At 44.6% G+C, this 21,187-nt stretch overlaps 1 protein-coding gene across 1 annotated transcript; it reads right to left on the reverse strand.

The window, feature by feature from the left end:
• Window positions 1–350: 350 nt before the first annotated feature.
• On the reverse strand, window positions 351–21,079 carry MCEE (methylmalonyl-CoA epimerase). Its single transcript, XM_040969642.1, has 3 exons — window positions 21,023–21,079; window positions 14,259–14,596; window positions 351–759 (listed from the first exon to the last, which is right to left on the reverse strand). Exons 1-3 carry the CDS (start codon window positions 21,060–21,062, stop codon window positions 607–609), a joined length of 531 nt encoding a protein of 176 aa, XP_040825576.1. The 5' UTR covers window positions 21,063–21,079; the 3' UTR covers window positions 351–606.
• Between the last annotated feature and the right edge of the window lie 108 nt (window positions 21,080–21,187).

Here is a 21,187-nt window from a genome sequence, read left to right on the forward strand (position 1 = left end):
ATACATTTTGTGTATTCTTCTAGGACCTGCTGGAGTGTTCTGGAAGTTAAATGACAGACAACTCTACACATTACTACTCTCCAGGCACTTTCAATCATGTACCAAGTTTCTCACAAAACCGCCTGTTCATACCTCCAACACAAACAGCCAAAACACCTTGCTCCTCAGGAATTTGTGGCCATGAGTTGTTTCTTAAATAATTTACTCTAAAAAACTTGATCTGAAACATTGTTAAAAACAGCTTTGTCTCAAACATATAGCCACGTAAGTATCATGTGTACTCACAAGGCTTGTGCATGCATCCCACCACATACGTATTTTCACACAGCTGACAAACTGTACTCAATGACTCCATTGTATAAGTAATTTATTTCTATGAATATGATTTCAATAAATTCCCCTATTGAATACCTCCAAACCCAAATCAATATATTTATTAATCCTAGTATATGCACCCACATATGTATGTATATACATACATATATTTAATCCTTCTGTAATTAAGATTTTTACTTTGAGCTCAACATGCTAGTTGAGAGTGCAATTTGACAGTGTTTAGTAAGGTTTTTTGTTAGGATAATTAGCCTAGTTTCTTACAAATACAAATCAAGCTTGTTCTAGTTCCACGAGGACTCCACCACAGTCTTTAGGATGGAGAAAAATTACTGGTTTTCCATGTGCTCCGATTTTGACCTCTTCGCTGAGACTACGGATCTTCTTTTTCTTCAAATCCATCACAGCTTCATTAATGTTATCCACCTTAAAAAAGGGAAAGAATAGGACACGTTCAAAATCAACAATACCAAGTTGCCATGCCATGAGACTCGGGAGAAACACCGCGAGCTCAAGTAGTCTATTTCTTCTGCCCTCAGGCAGGATTATTCCTAAACCCACACAAGACATAAACCTAAAATTTTCAGAGAAGCAGAAGAAGTTTCTAAATTTCCCCAGGCGAGCCAATGCAATCCTTCACAATTTTCACCATTAGTAAATGTTTTCTTTATAACCTAAATCAAATATACTATACTTCCTAAGTTTCTTCTGGTAATTCCATTTAACAATTTGAGGAAAACTTTCCTTGAGGGCTCTGGACTTCTCATCTAGAACAGAGAAGTGAGTTCTAGGTGTAAAATGACTAGGATTAAATTGAGAGACCAATAAAAAGCCCTTAGCGCAGTTCATGGCACCAAATACTCAGTAAATCCGTGTTGCCTGATCCCCAGCACTACCTGCCAAACAACCTGGTTATTACTTTTGAGATTAAACTTGATACACATGAAAATCACTACTAACCCAGCACTAAAATACTATTCCATATTCACAAAAATAGCTAAACTTAACATTTTTGTTTATCTATACTAACAGCCTAGCAAAGGAGCAAACGTGTCTTCTTGAGGAATCAGCTGCCTCCTTCCAGCAGGCACTCTCAGACTCAGAAGCCAGTCAGTGGATAGAAAGGATTGATCTATGCAGCCACCTTCCTAGGCAGCCGTAAATCATTCTCCAGGACAAAGATCTAAAGGCATTTCAGACTCAGAGAGCAATGTAAGAGCCTGAACTCGCCACTGATCCAACACGTGTTAATACGTGAGCCACTTACTTCCAAAGAGCAAAGGATTTCTTAGTGGATAATAAAACCAACCAACCACCGAGAAGACTGAATGCTAATACAGACCACGACCTGTTCACGTGGAGTAACTGTACGTGCATTGCTCACGTTTGTCCTCAGAGTCACGCTGAGATTTGGACTATGGCTCAGGGCATGCTCTCTTACTTCGTGGCTACCCCATTCTCACTGTTTGTGAAACACAGCATGCACTACAAGCTGGACAGGGAGCAGTCTCACCCACTGGTCATCCTTAGTGAGAAGTCAGTCCTCATGGATGTCAGGTATTGCTGGCTTATCATTTTTACAATTCCAACCAGTTTTTCTGGGTTCTGCTTGCTTTGTTAGGTGAGGTGACACCGTGTTTGGTAAGGAAGCAATTTTCCTAATGACTAGGACAAAGTCCTTTTGGGTCCCCTAACCAATGTTTTAGAAGATGTTTCCACTATGACTGGCAATAAATATTCCCACCTCTGTGAGGATTGTTCCCACTACTCTTCCCAAGATCTCCTTCTCCCAGCCTAGGGAGCTTCTGAACATGTATGAACCACTCTGTACTCACATGAAGGCAAGGAAGGCCGCAGAGCTTTAGGACGTGTGCTGGGCAGCTCTTGCCTTGCCAGTCTGTAATCCCACGGTCCTATTCACCATGACTTGCTCAGACTCCCAGGGCCAACCTAACTCGGGGAAGCCGTAAGCTCTGCCTGGAGGGCCCCTTCCTGCTCAGCAGCCTGCCAACTCTCTCCAGCCAGGGAGCTGGAAGCTAGCGTGCATCTCTTTCTCTTTCTCAGATTTCAATGCTCTGTGCTTCCTGATGTCCAATGTTAGAAAGCCACTGTTCATGTTCTGCCTAGATAATCTGATTGAAGCAGGAAGCAAACTGATCTGTTACTCTGTTGTAGCTGGAATTAAAATTTTTAGTTGGTAGGTTTTTTATCAGCACCTGAAAAAAAATGTCAATACATAAAATATAACGTTTTCTATTTTTTAAAGATTTATCTATTTTTCTTGGAAAGGCAGATTTACAGAGAGAGGGAGAGACAGAGAGATCTTCCACTGGCTGGTTCACTCCCCAAATGGCTGCAACAGCCAGAGTTGAGTTGATCCGAAGCCAGGAGCCAGGAGTTTCTTCCAGGTCTCCAAAGCAGGAGCAGGTTCCCAAGGCTTTGGGCCATTCTCCATTGCTTTCCCAGGTCACAAGCAGGGAGACAGATGGGAAATGGAGCAGCCAAGGACGAAACCAGCACCCATGTAGGATCCTGGTATGTGCAAGGAATGGACTAAATGCCACTGAGCCATCATGCTAGGCCCTCTGTAATTTCTATATAATTATTTCTCTGATGCTTTAAATTTTTTTCTCTTCATCTCTGGTTTTCACATTGACTATGATGAGCTTAGCTGTGGCTTTATTTGTATTTGTGGACTGTTTACACCAGATTGACAATGTCTTTGTCAACTGTTTCTTCAATTATTACTTGTTGCCTCTCTCTGTCTTTAGCGTGTCAACAACTGCTCTTTGCCAGGATTTGGGACCACATGGTGTATTTCTCTACTGCTCTGTATTCTCTTCTGTACTTCCCACCTCTTGCTTTTGAACTTCTACTCTACAGAACTACAAGAACAACTCTCTGTTGTTTTAAGTTTATCACAGCATCCCTAGAAACCTTCTACAACTACCATGCATGCATACTGAAATGGAGGCATTTAAATCAATGGCTAGTGGATAGTGCAAGCCAGGTTTTCCCTGTTGGAATGGGAAGGCACTAACAAGCAAGGGAGAAAGCTAGAGTGGTGCATGTGACAAGGGATTGGTATTCAAGACACCCAGATAAACTCATGAGTTATAACATCTCATGAACGCTCTATCGTCACAAATAGAAATGTGTGTGTATCTACCAGCTGTGTATGCACACACCTACAGCTCCATATCTCCTTGGTAAGTCAGCTAAGAGGACTACATGCTGTGCTACCTGAGCAGCAACGAGCACAGCGAAAGCCTAGCATACACTACTCCATGGCAAGGGGCCAGGATTCCTTGGAGAACTGGATGATTCTAGGAAGCAGGCATGCAGTACAAAGGAGCAGTGTAGAGAGTCTTACTAAGAAAGTAAGAAAGCACTAAAAACAAAGAACAAAAGACAGAAGAGACACAAAACCTAAAGGACACAGAAGTCAAATACAGAGCTCCTCACGGCCAAAGCTGCAACAATTTTAGCCACAAAATAAAGCAGTACTCAATTAAAATCCAAATTATATTTTAAAAAAACCCCACAAATCCATACTACTTACATCTGCATTCCTCAAGTATGGGCCTTGCATAATGACTCCCTTCCAAAGAGCAGAATGTAGAGAAGACAAAAACAAACAAAACAACCAATAAACTTAAGTGGCAAAAACTAAGAATGAGAATGAAGATGGTGGAATAGGGTAGTGACACGTTTAAACAGACGGAGAAATATTTCTCCTGAAGAGATATTAGCCAGTGTGAAACAGAGACAGCACATTCCAGGAAATAGGAGAGGACAGAACCACAGCAGAGGGGTACCTGGAGACTGACAGACACAGGAAAGCAGTGGTCACAATGGTGTGGTATTGCAGTGATTGATACCTCAGCTGCATTCGATGCGAGGCAAGGCGAGGCGATCTGAACTGCACCTGCAGCCAGAATTCCACAAGCAACCAGGTGGGAAAGGATTTCACTGGGAGCTCAGGAGGTGAACCCAGACAAAGAACTGTCTGCCCTGCTGCTCTGTTTGATTTGACCAGGAGCAGAGACAAAGCAGCAGATCCCAGATAGGCAGTACGGGAACAGGGTGTGGGAACAACCCAGTGTGCTCCCTGGAGCTGTGTCGGGCACCATTTTGTTTAAGGAGGCAAGGGCTATGGACACTACTGCAGATGTACTGAGCTGGGAATGAACTCATTAGTGATTCAGTGAACTGCAACAACGTGGCATCCTACAGGTTCCACCCAAGACAGGTTCCACCCAAGACAGGTCTGGGTAGTCCTCAAACCCAAAGGCCAGCAGATCAAGAACTCTAGTAGTGGCACATCAGTGCCATATTGTACGTTGTTGCAATAAATTTAAGACTACAGGGACAGCAGTGAGCTGCGCATGCGTTGAGCTCAGTGCATTACACTAGTCCCATAGGAAAATAATACCGACTGTTGCATCATACAGGTCAAAATATGTCTCAGACCTAATGGCCAACAGGTTCCAGCAAGATCAGCACCATCAACAAGATAGATATATAGAACACCTGGGGTCTCCCTAATCCTGGCACCTGCTCCAACCGGAAGTGGGAAAAAGGTTGTACAGACAACAGTGCAGCCTCAGCACGGGATCACAGGAGGTAGAGAGTGATGAGCCAGGAGCTGGAGCTTTGGAGACCATGGTGGAAATCTAACATAAGAACCCAGCCCTGGAACTTGCTGGAGGGAGTGGCACAAGTAAACAAAGTAAACAAAGAGCCGTGTACCAACTGCAATAAGTAAAATCGAACTGTAGACCTGTGGGTGAAGACAGGTTAGAAACTTGCCCCGAACCCTAACCAAGAAAAGAGAGAAGACAGAACAGGTCAACCAACCAACTCAGCTGTATGTTGGCATCAAAATACAAGGCAAACGGAGACTCTATGATGGACTATGTCAATCAGTGCATTCTTCAAAGACCTCATTGTGCTTGGAGTGGCAAGACTGGCAGCGATTCATAACTGTTGAAATATCAAAACCACTTGAACAAGAACCTCAGAGCATACCCTACATCTGGGACCTGGGGAGGCTGGGAAATTGGGTGGGCCTTCTCCCTTAATACCCCCCTTTAAACATGAAGAAAACAATACGGAAAAATAATAATCTTACCCACTTTCCTATAGCCCTTGTACCTTTTTACCACAATTAAATATGTAAAGATTGTCAAAATATAATAATAAAAAAATTAATTAAAAAAAAAAGAAAGAAACTTGCCCTAAAGAGAAGAACCTAATAACCAGAAGTCCAATGATCAAGAGCAAAAGAAGAGACAAAAGCACAATGAGTATTACTGACAACTTCCCTGCAAAGGAATAAAACCCTTTGCCAACTTAAAGGATAACTGAAGAAGACATTGAGGAAATGGGTAGGCTGCCCTGGGATGCCTGCTTGCCACACAGGAGTGCCAGCGGAGTTCTGGCCCCTCTGTTTCTGACCCAGCTTCCTGCTGACACATACTGCGAGGTAGCAGCGATGGCTTCCGTGCCTGAGCCACCCATACGGGCGACCCAGATGGAGTCTGGGCTCCTGGCTTTGGCCAGGTCCAGCCCTGGCTGTTGGGGGCATTTTGACAGTGAATCAGTGGATGGAAGATGAGTCTCTGCTTCCTTCCCCAGGTCTGCATTGCACATAGATACAAAGAAACTTAAGAAAAAAAAAAAAAGGACAAGTCAAGACTATGTAAAGACATTGGTAAGTCAATCTTAGAAAATTGATTTATACACTGTATCTAGATGATTCCAAAATAAATAATTCAATTTTGGTCAATATAATATCAATGTAATTATTCATTTCTGACAGACACAAACTGAATAAAGACAGAAAGTTGTGAGTTACTTTGCAATCGTTTAACAAAGGAGAAAGATGAAGTATGAATGGCCAGCTCTCGAAAGATGTCAAATCTGGGTAATGGCAGTAAGGGAGTTATTACATGGCTTTTTTCTCTTATAATTGTAACTTTTTCTATAGTGTCTTTTTGGTAACTTCTAGTCTACATGTGATCATGAATATTTTCATTGATAGGACATTCTATCCAAGCACAAACCTCTCCGAGGCTAATGCCACATCCCAATTTTTAGCATCTTGCTTGTTCAGTATCTCATAATCTAAGACATTTCTAAGCCACGAAACACTCCTATGATTTGACAAGTTAATTTTAAAATGCCTGACATTGACTAGTATTTGTTTCTGTTCCTATCTCAATATGTAACTTTGATTTTAAAGGTCTTATACTAGATTAATTCTTTCATTAGTGCTGCTATAAAATTCACAGTGCTTTAAGAGAATTCCTAATGTTTTGTTTGGCAGTAATAAAAAGAATCAAATGAAAATGTCTTAATTTTCAGAACTGAAAGTAGTTGCAATAGTTATAAATGCAAACCAATTTGATTTGGGAAATCAAGTCTGCCTCCTTAAGTAATAACAATAACACAGTCAATAATAACCCACAGCAAGAAACAAAATAATTTTTATGGTCTTTTAGAACTGATTTTATGATCCTTCAAACAATTACAGTTATGCATCATATAGCTAACTGTGCACAACTCTAAATGCTAACATTATTAGTGAAAATCTAGTCTATTTGCTTTTCACTTCAACTTCTTTTTTGCTTTTTTTCTTTTCTTTTTCCTAATGATTTATTTGAAAGGCTAAATGACAGAGAAAGAAAAAGAGAAACAAAGAGAGATCTTTCATTTGCTGGTGCATTCTCCAAATGGCCACAACAATCAGATCTGAGCTGGGTTGAAGCCAGGAGCCATGATCTCTGTCCAGGTCTCCACATGGATGCACGGGCCCAAGCTCCTGGGCCATCTTCTGCTGATTTTCTGGGCATGTTAGCAGGGAGCTGGATGGGAAGCGGAGCAGCCAGAACACCAACTGGCATTATGATACAACAGAGTGACAACTGACAGCTTAACCTCATGCATTGCGATGTCAGTCCTGCTTTGTTTTTTTTCTGGGATAGGGATTGCTTTCTGCCTAGAAATTTGTTTATTTCCTTCTGTCATTTGTAAATTAAGAAATAAATGTAAAAGGTAAATCCTCTTGGGTCTTCTGAGGGGGAAAATGATAATGGCAAGGGACTAGATAAACAGCATCTCTTAACCCTAAAGTGTATAATTCTTATACTTTAAGAACTAGTGCATAGCATATTGATTAAGTATATAAGTAAAGGTTTTTCTTTTTTTATAAAATTGTTAACAGTGCTAATTGATATCAACGATAAGTTAATTCAAGCTTCCAAGTGGGATGGATTCATGAAAATTGAAGTTTGAATTACAGAAAGCTAAGAATTAAGTGAATTACACACCCCTACATGGTTTTCGCTTTGCTCAGGGACCCGAGGGTTCCTGTGCATGCGTGACCCTGAGAATGGTTTCGGAGGGGCATATGTGTGGCCAGGCCTTCAATCTGCCATCTGGGCTGGCAGTGACCCTGTGGAAGGTTTCCAAATGCTGACCTCAGCTGACAGGAAAACACAAAGTCAGCTAATAGAAAATTCAACTTATCTAACTAATAGGATTCTATTCCAAGAAGATTTTTCTTTTTTCTCTCTCACACCCTCTTCCTCACCCTGCTTTTTTTCCTTTTTGTAATAAAATGTCCTTTCTTTTACAAAATAGTGTTTACATTGAATAGCAGCTTTAAAATACACCCTTTCTTGGTAACACAAAGAGTGAAAAACTGCACAGGTTGTTCACTTTCCGATGTGACTTATTCTCTGGAAATGTCATTGTTCTAGAGTCCCCACATTTGCTAACCGCTGATCTCGAGGTCACTGGTGATGGAGCCAAGCAATCCCCTAGGGTTTACCACGAAGCCAAAATAGGAGGGCAATTTTTAAGAAAGAATTTCTTCTCTATTAACGAACAGACATTCCTCAGCATGCAGAAAATAAGTCACCTCATTCGCCTTTTATTTTAAATTTATATATTCTTTCTTTCATAAGAAATACATATATATGGTGAAAAATGATCTATAAAACACACAAAGACATAAACAGGAAAATAAGTCACCTAATATGTGACCACTCAGAAAATAAAACTGTTAAAATGGCTGTAGTTCTTTAAATATACTTTTTGTCATGCCTTTCCCCATGGGCTGGGCCAGGAGGGTCACCCCTAAATCAAATGTAATACTCCCACCAAGTGCCCTGTGCCCCTGTCATGCTCCCACCCTAACTCCCTGCATCACCTAGGCTGTGCCCCAGCCTCTTGGGCTGCACAACCGGGCAGCTTCTAACCAGCACTTACTTCTCACACTTCCAGAGGTGGCGAGTGTGTGATCAAGGTACCAGCAGATATAGACTCAGGGATGCTAACTGCTCACTGTGAGCTCCCATGGTGGAAGGAGCTGCCAGCCAGCTCTTGGGGGTCCTTTGTAAGGGGCATCAGTCACCTCTCGAGGACTCCACTCTCAGGACCCACCAGGTGCAAGGCCCAACCTCGTGATCCCACCACCTTGCAGAGGGTGGCAGAGAACAGAAGCACTTGGTTGACTGCTGGCTGGTCTCTTGTGTTGATGTCTTCATGCTCTGACACCCCAAAAGTCAGGATGAGCTCCCAACTCCTCCTACTCGGGCTCTGACACCCTGCACTGAACCACCCCACACCCGAGCACCCTGCCAGGTCCCTGGCTTTTCAAGACAGCCAGCCCTGATGCACAGATCCCTCTTGACCCACTGAAGCCCCAGCACCCTGCTTGGGGCCATGTGGCTCTCCCCACCAAGGGGGACAATATGTTCCATCCTACCTGAAGTCTTCAGGAAGGGAAAGAATGGAAAGAAGAAGGGGCCCAAATTATTCTTAGAACCATTTGTTTTGGCAACTAGGAAGCAGCATGTGGCAGAAATGTGTCTGCCAGGCTGTGTCTCAGTCACCTCTAATCCTTGATGGCAAGGCAGAGCATCTGTAAATTGACAAAGCCAGAGGTTTCCTCCAGAAGGACAAGGATTTGTACTTTTGCTTAGCTACATACACCTCGAACTTTGTACCATTAATGTTAGGATCCTACCAAAATTACTGGAGAATCATAAAAACACTGACAAAGGTAACAACCAAACAGCATGGAAAGGAACTTATCCTGGAGCCTGTCCTGGAGGACACTGTATGTGCCAAGCATTAACCCTTTAGTTGTTGAGTTGGAGTGGGTGTCTTATGGGTGCCAGGGAAAGGTCTTTCTGGAATGGGTACACTACTAGGGAGTTTTATAGCAGTAACTGTTAACCCACCAGCATGGATACATTGGTTTACAACCCAGATACAAATATGTTGCTTAACTTTTCTGTCTGGTACATTATCTAGCGAAGAGGCAGGTATAGTCGCATGGAAGGCTAATCCCGTACCTGTGGGGCTGGGATCCTGAATGAGCACTGGTTCGTGTCCCAGCTGCGCTACTTCTGATCCAGCTCCCTGTTTTTGGCCTGGGAAAGCAGAGAAGGATGATTCAATCCTTGGGTCCCTGAGATCACGTGGAAGACTGTGAAGAAGCTCTTGGCTCCTAACATGGGTGCAGCTCAGCTACACCACTGTAACCATTTGGTGAGTGAACCAACAGATGAAGAATCTCTCTCATTCTCTGAACCTGTTTGTATAAATCTGCCTTTCAAATAAACACAGGTCTACCTGCTACCATAGCCATCTCCTTAGGCAAAAGCAAAAAAAAAAAAAAGGAATCGAGTCTTGTATATCAGGAAGGGGTACTGGGACACTGCTTATTCAAGTTTCACACGAGGGCCAGTGAAAAAGAACATGAAGGGCTCTTGCAATAATTAGAGAGCAAAAAGTTGATTATCTAATGGTTGGAACAAAGGTTGTAAAAGCAAGAATGGTATTTTAAAAATGGCAGAGAACCATGAAAGAATTGAGAGTGCTGTGAGAGGATATGTTTCTGACTGGATGTTCAAAACAGGAGAAGCTGAAGTGATGGTTTTTGATGAAGTGCATACCCACTCCCTGCATCACCAAGCATCAACCATTCGAGTCTCCTTATCGTCACAAAATCAGAGGCAGGTTCTCTCCCCTCACCATGAATGCTGCAGACCCCCACCTGAATTTAAAACTACGTCATTCTCGTGTTTTTTAGATTTCTTCACAACTTTCCTTTGGTTTAGAACATATTAATGTATGATGGCTATATAGCTTATAAAATGTAACCCCAGGCTCTCCTCTACTCTTCCCATCAAACAGTGGGATCTGAGGTCTGGCACGATGGCTCAGTGGCTAAATCCTCACCTTACATGTACCATATCTCATATGGATGCCGGTTCGTGTTCCGGATGCTCCACTTCCCTGCTAGCTCTCTGTTTATGGCCTGGGAAAGCAGTCAAGAATGGCCCAAAGCCTTGGGATCCTGCATCCATGTGGGAGACCTGGAAGAAGCTCCTGGCTCCTGGCTTCGGATCGGTTCAGCTCCAGTCATTGTGGCCACTTGTGGAGTGAACCAGAGGACAGATCTTTCTCTGTGTATCTCCTTTTCTCTGTAAATCTGCCTTTCCAATAAAAAGAAAAAATAAAACTTCAAAAACAGAAGAAGTGGGGTCTGGGTAAGCACATGGCTGAGGGGTTCAGCCACTGGCCAGCAGCCTGTGTCCCACACTGGAATGCCTGGGCTCTGAGACCTGCTCTTTTGATTCCAGCTTCCTACTAGTGTACATGCTGGGGAGAGCACTATTGGTTTAAGTACTTGGGATCCTGACACACATGGAGCCCCAGATTGAATTTCTGGATCTTGGAGCTGGCATTGTGGTGTAGAAGGTAAAGCCTGCATCCCACATGGGCGCTGGCTCCTGTCCCGGCTGCTCCACTTCTGATCCAGCTCCCTGCTTACGGCCAGAGAAAAGCAGCAGAGGATGGCAAAGTGTCTGGGCCCCTGACACCCATGTGACAAACCCAGATGAAGCTCCTGGCTTCAGCCCTTGCACTGAAGACATCTGGGGAATGAACCAGTGGATAGTAGATCTCTCTCTACAATTCTTACGTTCAAAATAAATAAATAAATTTCTGGCTTCCAGCTTCAGCCTGGCCATTGCCCACTGCAGGCATGTGAGTAGCGAACCAGAGAATGAAAGCTCTATTTTCATCTCTCTTTGTCCTACATTACAACAAATAGATACATTATAAGTTAAAAAAAAAAAAAAAGAAGAAGAAGAAGAAGAAGAACTAAAAGGAGCCAGGATTGTATCTTCCTCTTGCCTGCCCTTAAGGCTTATTTATGACTCTCAGATAGCAGACATGCTGCTGTGGCTCTTCCCGAAGGAGGCTGGGAGAGGCCAGCACCTTGCCTGGGTCTGGGAAACAAATTTCAAGCACCCCCAGAATCCCTTTAGCTCTCAGGGCTGTGGCACTGCCACACAGGTGCTGGCCCCAGCTGTCAGCCGGCACTGCCTACCAGCTGTGGAAGTGAGGTGTCTGGACGCTCAGCCCAGCAGGGCCTTCCAATGAGTACAGTGGTACTGATGTCTAACTGCATGGGGGACCCCTAATCACAGGAGAAACCCCAGCAGGAACTGTCCTGTGAGCACTTGCCCCTGCATCCTGATCTACATATCCTGAGCAAATGAAACGCATGCCGTCCCCACTGGGCACTGGTAACTGAAACAACAGCAAACCCTTTCTACCTATACCTACACTTTTTGTACTTGTGGAAGGCAACACTGCACCCAAGTTCTACTAATCAATCTAGTCTAGGCTAAACTATGACCTGCCTTCATTTTATACTCACATACATGTTCGTTTCCTTCCTTGGATTTCTACTTTTGAATTTGCTGATATGCTACTGAACTTCCACTCTGCTTTACTTCACTGAACTCCTAACTCCCAGAGCCAGCTTCCTTTGAAGGGCTCTCTTGATGCTGAACCCAGACAGTGAGGTGTGAGCGAGAACAGTGGATTCAAAGGCAGGTGGTCTTGTTTCTCATCCTGGGGGTGCTCAGACAACCCTGGAGTCTACCAATACAGACCTACAATCAAGAGGAACTTCCTAAAAATGAAATAAATCGCTAAGTTACTCAGCATTAATTTCTTGCTGTAATATCCTGTGCTGCTGCTACTTTTTCTTTCTGTATTTTTTTTTACAAATTATTATTTATTTGAAAGGCAGAGTGACAGAGAAAGAGGGAGCGAGAAAGGGAGACAGACCTTCTGCTGCTGGTTCACTGCTCAAATGGCCACAACAACCATGGTTAGGCCAGGAAAAGCCAAGAGACTGGGACTCCATCTCGGAGCCTGGAACTCCTATGTGGGTGGCAGGTGCCAAGACATGGGCCATCTTCTGCTGCTTGCTCTGGCACATTAGCAAGGAGCTGGACTGCGACTGGAACAGCTAGGATCCAAGCTGGTACTCATACAGGATGCTGATGGAACCCACTGTCAGCCACTCTTGCCTCAAACGAAAACAAGTGATCTCAGGGTTACGAGTATACAACCTAGGGCCCGGCACAGTAGCCTAGTGGCTAGAGTCCTCACCTTGCATGCCTGGGATCCCATATGGGTGCTGGTTTATATCCCAGCAGCCCCACTCTCCAACCAGCTCTCTGCCTGTGGCCTGGGAAAGCAGTCGAGGACGGCCCAAAGCTTTGGGGCCCCAGCACTTGTGTGGGAGATCCAGAAGAAACTTCATGCTCCTGGCCTCATACAGGCTTAGCTCTGGCCACTGGGGCTCCTTGGAGAGTCAACCAGAGGAAAGACGATCTTTCTGTCTCTCCTTCACTCTGTAAACCTGACTTCCTAATGAATTTTTTTTTTTAATCTTTATGGTTTTTTTTTTTTTTTAAAGGGTACAGACTGTAGATTCAGAACACAGGTGGCTGCAACTCCAGCCTTACCACCTACACCTGACGTGGCTATGGGCAAGTTGACCCTGAGACTCAGTTTCCTCACCTGGGCGATCAGGTCAGTGGCAGCCTCGCAGGAGTAAGAATAAGAATTAAAGAAAATAGCGCAGGTCCAGAGCTTCAGTGCTGCCAGGACTCCTCAATGCTGGTGGGGTCACTGATGCCCTGGCAGATGCTGTTCTCCAGCTGTTCACGGGAACTCTCCACACTCATCACAACTCAAGGTCTATGACAACTTCCTGGCCCCTCCACCTGCCGAAAGCAATCAACGTCTTTCTCACTCGTGCCGCTCAGATGACACAGACCGTAATGTCACTTACCAAGTCTACTGCACTTGCCCCTCTCACTGTGGACCCGGCACATGTCTTAGTCATTGCTGAATTCAAAGCACTCAGTACCCACCGCAGGGCCTCACAAATGTTTGCACAAGGAACCCTTGAATTCACTTTAGGACCAGCCTATCTTTTTCCCGGATCTGGAACAAGTCCTAACTATTAATTATGTCATTGTTTCTAAAAGGGTTGTTCTATCAGATTAATTTAAACAGAAGCATAATTGGTGTTGCTCAGATTCTAAAAGGCAGTTATTGCAACATGAACAATTATAGATAAATGTTCTGTAATGAAAATGTTCTTGTCTAATATTCCTTTTTTTAAAAGAATTGTTAGCTGATGCAACTCAGAAAATCTTAATTATCACAGTAATTGAAAAAATGTATTACTTTTGTAATAAGAAAAATGCAGAATGTAAAGGACAGCAAATAATTACAAGAACACTTGGCACATGGATGGAAATTCTTACTTTATATGGTCTTTTTACTTCTCCTGTTTGCTTTGTGATGAAAGCAGGTGTATTCTCATTGCATGAGACATACACGATAAACACCCAAGAGCAAAGACTCAACACTTTGGCCAACTTTGCTAAGCTTGACAGTAGCTTTTAAGTCTTGATTTTAATATGATATTAAAATTATTTATCTTTGAGTAGAAATAACATTATCTTAAGGAAGACTATGGCACAGCTTTAAACAAGACAAAGCATTCGGTAAGAGACTTAAAATAGGAATACCTCAATGCAGACGTGGTGCATCCCGCCAGCCTTGTTTTTCTGAAGAAATCCTGCAATCGGACTGTCACTTCCCAGAGGATGGAGCAGTTCCATCTTGGTGTTTCCCAGGTTGACAAAAACAACAGACACTCCGTGATCGGGAAGCGGGACCGTTTCGCTGACTTGGGCCCCCAGAACGTTCTTGTAAAAGGCCGTGGCCTTTTCCAGATCTGGTACTGCGATGGCCACGTGATTGAGCCGACCCAGGTTCCACACGGGACCTGCCACTCCATGGGAAGGCTGTGATGTGGAGAAAGCTCTTTGTGCTGGGAGCGGAGTTTGCAGTCTGGAAAATAAGCCTAGAAAATTAAACAGACACTTATCCTCTTTTCATGAATTAATGCCTTTCCAAATAAAATTTCAAACACCAAAGAATACATGTAGAAATTCATTCTTTATTTTGTTTTTAATTACTGAAAATAAATCAGAGAAGATAAATGCAAAAACTTGTGTGAAAATTACTCATTGGGCTCTACTCATTTACATAACAAATTGAAAAGCTAATTCAGAGCTTCAACGAGATTCAAAACAAAGAATAACATTTGTCATAATAATGTTTATTTGCTGGTAGGTATAAAGGACACTGACATATTGAGAATTACTTACAAATCTTTGTATTTCACGGGGGATGAGTTTGTAACCGTGAAACACTTTAATGATTACAGCAAGCAAGCAATTTCTTTCCTTAGCTATTTCGAATCTTTGTCTTCTATTCCATTCATGAAAGCCTTAACTGTATAGTACTTTTTAATGTATATTTTACATGACTGATTATCAACTGAGGAAAAAATAAAGCAAAGCTCAAGAGTACTTAATTTGGGAGGATTTCCTCTGAGCCCGATTTTCTGTTTGTTTTTATATTACTAGAAGGTTTGAGACAGAACCACTAAGCAGTGTGAAGAGGCCCTTTCGTGCTGAACTGTCCGCTGTGCCGGAAGAGCCACATTATCCCAAGTATGAGAGAGTGCTAAGAGATCTAAATCCAAAGTTGTGAAACTACACACCACTTAGTGAGACAGGAAATGACGAGCCTAACCCGTGCCCAGTTAGCTCTTACCAAAAATCACTCAGCACAGGACCCACAGAGCTTCAGCTACCAAGCCGAAGTCCCTAACTACCACAGCAAGGAAAGTGAAGTGACACTATTTTGTTTTACTTAAAACCATAAATCTGATGTGTCAGACGTCAGTAGAAGGCAAAAGTTCAGCCTAAGGTGACCTTTGGCTATGCTCCATCCATTAATGAAATAACCAAAAGTTCCTTATAACACTAAATTAACAAGGCTCAGTTCTGCAGGCTCACTGGATATTATAAAGTTCAAGTGCATCTCAAATCAGAACATATTTAAATGTATAACTGAACTACTAAGTTTCATAAAAATAATGCCTAATCCTTGCCAGATGTGCTGTACTCTAACATTTTATATCCTATTATATTTGTTTTAAAAAATACTGGTAAGACCCATTAAATACCTAAATTGCTTGTTATGAAGGTTGGAGAGTTGGTACAAAGGCCATAATAAGGTGCTAGATACATCCAGAATGTATATTGCCAGACAAATACAGTCGGTAAAACCATTCTATGTTAATGACACACAATGACTGCAGGAGACATGGCACAGGATTATGTGGGAGACCAAGCAACAAGGTCGCGAGGACTGGGCAGTGCTGACACCCAGGAAAAAGCACTGCTCAAATGCTCTTCCCTTTGCTTCTCCCCCATCTCTACCGCACCGACAATCTGCCAATGACAGCTCAACGTACAAAGCATTTATTGTATTATTTACTTCTATTGGAAAGTCAGATATACAGAGAGAAGAGACAGAGAGGAAATCTTCCATCCTCTGATTCACTCCCAAAACAGCCGCAACAGCTGGAACTAAGCTGATCCGAAGCCAGGAGCCTCTTCCAGGTCTCTCACGTCGGTGCAGGGTCCCAAGGTTTTGGGCTGTCCTCGACTGCTTTCCCAGGCCACAGATGGGAAGCAGGGCCGCCAGAACTAGAACCGGTGCCCATATGGGATCTCGTTGCATGAAAGGAGTGGACTTTAGCAGCTAGGCTACCGCACCAGGCCTGTACAAAGCATTTTTACTAAGCAAACAACTGTAGTTCAACCAAATAAGTAAATTTAGGGTAATACGCGTATTAAGAAGTTGTTTTGGAGGTATAGTCGTTAATTTGCTACTTGGGATGTCCACATTCCTTACTGTAGTATCTGGCTGAGTCTCACGTTGGCCTCTCATCTGACTTCCTCCTAACACGCATTCGGGGAGGCACAGGTGACAGCTTAAGTTGTTGGGTCCCTGGCAGTCACGCAGGAATCCTGAATGGAGTTCTGGGCTCTGGCCACGCCTGCCTGCTGTGGTCTTTTGGGGAATAAGCCAGCAGACAGAAGATATCTCTCTGCCTCTCTGCTTTTAAATAAAATAAAAAATATATTTTTAAAAATGTATGCCAAATACTGAGTTCAGGTGTTTCTGCATTTCCCTATGTACAACCACTTTCACAAGGGATGGGGCAGGTGACAGTATCCTATTTACCAGCAAGGACGCAGAAACGTCCAAGCCGCCTGAAGGGGAGGTCTCAGTCCGGAGCAGCTGCCCTTGGGGACTATCCAGAAACTGCATGGCAAAGGAAGTCCACGCCGCTCTGCAGTCTTTTTTGTAACTTTCTTATCATTTGGTTCTAAGAGGAAAAATTGTAATACAATTGTGGGTTCTTTCTTCTTTTTAAGTGGAAACAAAATCTCCTACATATGTTAGAAATACAGAAAGATAACAGCATATTTAAAAAAAAAAAAGGGGTGGGGTGGGGTGTAATTATTTGAAAGAATCCCAGAGAGAAATGGAGGCAGATGGTTCTAATGGCCTGGGCTACACCAAGCTGAAGCCAGGAGCTGGAGCTTCTTCGGGGTCACCCACGGCGTGTGGCAGGGGTCCAAACACGTGGGTCATCTTCTGCTGGTTTTTCCCAGGCCATTAGCTTGGAGCTGGATTGCAAGTGGAGAAGCCATGACACAAACCAGTGCCCATAGGGAATGCCTTTGTTGGTAGACGGCAGTTTCACCAGCTTCAGTAACAGCACCATATTGTAAAAATTAAGTCTTTGAGGCTGTATAAGTTTATCTAATCTCTATACAATGGAACTGGCTTGGCAAAGACATACAGCTTTTAACTGGTATCGTATGGTCCTTAAAGCATGCATTTTAGGAATAGGACAGGAAAAAAAGATAGTGACATTAATAAAATTTCAATAATTAGGTTCTTTAAAATGAAGGGACAAGCACATGACGATGGTTAACAAGCACAGAAGATCTTCAGCCTCAGTCACCGGGGAAAGCAAACCAAAGTCACAGTGAGGTGGAACTCCACAGCCACCAAGTCGACCGAAATCAAGGAAGCAAGTATCAACAAGCATTGAAGATGCGAGGAACTGCAATGCTGCGTGTGGCTGCTGAGAATCTAGCATGGTACAACAGCCAAGGAGCAGCTTGCCAGTTCCTCAGAATCAAAACAGAAGATCCTACAACCTAGGAATCCACTCCTGAGTATCCAAAATAATGGAATGTAGAAATTCAAAACAAACACTTGTACACTAATGTGCAAAGCAGCATTCCCCAAGCTAAACACTGGAATATCATCTAAAGTGCCAACACACCTGATGAGGACAATGAACCTCAAAAACACTGACAGACCAGGATTAAAGGGACATTTACAGGGCCCAGCACGGAGGCCTAGCAGCTAAAGTCCTCGTTTTGAATAGACCAGAATCCCATATGGGTGCCAGTTCTAGTCCCGGCTGCCCCGCTTCCCAGCCAGCTCCCCACTTGTGGCCTGGGAAGGCAGTCGAGGACGATCCAAAACCTTGGGACCCTGCACCCACGTGAGAGACCCGGAAGAAGCTCCTGGCTTCAGATCGGTGCAGCTCTGGCCGTTGCAGTCATTTGGGGAGTGAATCATCAGATGAAAGATCTTCCTCTCTGTCTCTTCTCTCTATGTATCTGACTTCGCAATAAAAATAAATAAATCTTTTTTTAAACAAAGGATATTTATAGTATGCTCTCATTTAAATGCAATATCAAATGAGATCAATCCATGGGGAGAGCACGGATCTGCAGGCAGGAGGGAATGGGGAGTGACCATCAGCATGCACAGCAATCCCTTGGAGGTGACCCAAGTGTTTTGAAATCAAGTAAAATGACGGTTACTCAACAAGGTGAATACAATAAATGTTGCCAAGCTGTACACTGTGTCCATTTTTGAATGATTAACTTGATGTGTAAATTTTGCTATGGAAAAAAAAAAAAAAGAAAGCTGGAGAAGGGAAATCACAGAAGCAACCCTGGAGGAAATACTGCAGACCAAGCAAACGGTGTGGGCAACATGGAACAGCAGAGCCTTATAGACACATAAATAATGGGCATGAACTTTAGACTTTGCTTTTACTCTTAGCAACTTTTGAAGGTTTATTTATTTATTTTTTTTTTTACTTTCTAGTTCTCTTGAGGTACAACTGACAACAGAAACTGTACATATTTATGGTACACAAATGATGGGGTGGGGAGGCAGAGAGGCAGAACACACTGACATGCGCTGGTTCACCCTCCGAACGCTGACAGTGCTGCTGAGGCCGGGCCAGGGCAGGGGACGAGAGCAGGAACCCCCCAGATCTCCCAGCCAGGGGCAGGTGGTCACCACCATTTGTCTCCCAGGGTGTAAACCAGCGGGAAGCTGAAGTCTGGAGTGGACAGCCACACTAACAGAGTTCTGACATGGGATACAGGCATCTCAACCCCGAGCCTAATCACCTGCTCCCAAGGTGATGTTCTGATGCGCACACACATTGTGACATGATTACCCACAAACATGCTAATTTTTGAAAATTAACTTTCATTGTATTTGAGAGACGGAGATTCACAGCCTAACTGCACCAACAGCCAGGCTAGGCCAGATCCAGGCAGGAACGTGGCTCTTCAGCTGGCCTGTGTGGGCTGCAGGGATGCTACACCTGCTGCCTCCTAAGACGGTATGAACTAGCAGGAGGCTCCATCCCGAGCTCTCCAGTGTGGGATGCGGCTGACCCGAAGGGGGTTTAATGGTCACACACGCCGTCCACCTCCACCCTTCTTAAAGTTACTTTACTTTCAGATTGTCTACCACCTGTAAGAACCGAAACTCTTTAGGTCCAAGTTTCTGTGTTCCCAACTCCCGCCACATCATAAAAGGCTGCAGGAGAACTGCATTATTTTGAACTCTTACTGTATAATTTGTGATTCTTCAAATAAGTTACACTGCATAAATAAACTGCAATGTATAACTGTGCGAATAAATGCAGGCTGTTTTTTAAAACAGTAGGTTAAATAAAGCAAGAGTGCAGGTCCAGCGCAGTAACATAGTGGCTGAAGTCCTCGCCTTGCACGCACTGGGATCCCATCTGGGTGCCAATTCGTATCCTGGAGGCCCTGCTTCCCATCCAGCTCTCTGCTTATGGCCTCCTTGGGACCCTGCGCCCATGTGGGAGACCTGGAAGAGGCTTCTGGCTCCTGGCTTCTGATTGGCTCAGCTCCAGCTACTGCGACTACTTGAGGAGTGAATCAGTGGACAGAATATCTTCCTCTCTTTCTCTTCCTCTCTGGATATTTGACTTTCTGATCAAAACAAGTAAATATTAAAAAAATAATAATAATAAAGGAAAAAGCAAGGGTGCAAAGAATAAACCACTTTTGGGCCCGGAGCGTCTGGGCTTGACCTTAGCTGTGTGAGCTGAATCGGCCTTCCCTTTCACCTCAGGCGTTGTGTGGTAAAAACACAAACCTAACACTATAGTGTGGGAATTAAGGTACCAAGGGCAGAAAGGTTAGGGCTGGTAGTGTGTGATTATAAGCACTGCATTGGAGCCGCTGGGCTGCAGCTGTGACCACAACTTCCAGGTGGACCTATTAGCACCTCTCACATCTGAGTGCTGGGACACCTCCCTCTGCAGGTGCCTGACCCCTTAACCCTGGGGACTAGGAACGGAGTGACTGGTGGTACAGACTACAGAGATAAGCCCAGGGGACCGGACTTCCAAGGCCTGAGAGCAGTGTGGGACACGGAGGGCGCCAACCCCACTCAGGCCCCTGGACACCTGCAGGTGCTAGCAGAAGGATTTATCACACCTCGCCGGGAGCCACGCGTGGGTTCTTAACTGCTTGGCACTTTCGTCCGAACAGTGGCTCTCACATCAACACTTGTCCTCGTGAGAAAGGAAGGCACAACGAGAGTGAGAAAACGGGAGCCGGCAGCCATTACAAAGTAATTTTAAAAACGGAGGCGGAGGGACCACCAGGACGTCTCCCAAGCCGGCTGCTCGTCCTGGCTCGTTTCTGTAGCACATGACGGCTAGAGCGCGGGGGAAACAGAGTTTGGAATTCTTTCCTGCGCTGACCCCAGGCCGCGACCAGCAGGAAGGACAGAGGCTGCCAAGGGACTTGGGTTTCTATCCCTGCCTCGCCTGGCCACCCTGGCCTCTCTGGCCGGAACACAAAAAGGGGCAAACCCGGGCAGCGCGCAGCGCTGAGGAAACCCGGCTACCGAGCTGAGGGGTGTCTGAGGGACGCCGGGGTCGGGAGGGGTGAGCGCATTCCAGCGACGTGCCGTCCACACCCCCCACCACGGCCTTTCGGACCCCATGGCCCTCGTCCGCGCGCCCGCCCCACAGCGCACCAGGACAGCGCCCCGTCATCACCTCTGGCGTTCGCAGCCCCCGCCGCCAGTGCGCGCGCCATCTTGGGAAGCGACCAGCTAAATCGGTGGGCTGGCAGGGGCGGGGCCACCCGGCTGGGGCGGGGCCAGAGGCGTTGGGGGCGGAGCCACCCGGCAGGGGCGGGGCCATCCGGCTGGGGCAGGGACA

This window comes from Ochotona curzoniae, unplaced genomic scaffold (genome assembly GCF_017591425.1).
Source record: "Ochotona curzoniae isolate NIBS_2020 unplaced genomic scaffold, NIBS_Ocur_1.0 scaffold_4701, whole genome shotgun sequence".
In the NCBI taxonomy this organism is placed as follows: Eukaryota; Metazoa; Chordata; class Mammalia; order Lagomorpha; family Ochotonidae; genus Ochotona; species Ochotona curzoniae.

What these genes read in the sequence shown, in the direction of transcription:
- MCEE (XM_040969642.1), bottom strand. Translation starts at nt 21,062, where the DNA reads ATGGCGCGCGCACTGGCGGCGGGGGCTGCGAACGCCAGAG. An exon ending in GGGGGCTGCGAACGCCAGAG is followed by an intron (nt 14,597 to 21,022) that starts GTGATGACGGGG and finishes TTAATTTTCTAG; the next exon opens with GCTTATTTTCCAGACTGCAA. An exon ending in TGCACCACGTCTGCATTGAG is followed by an intron (nt 760 to 14,258) that starts GTATTCCTATTT and finishes CCCTTTTTTAAG; the next exon opens with GTGGATAACATTAATGAAGC.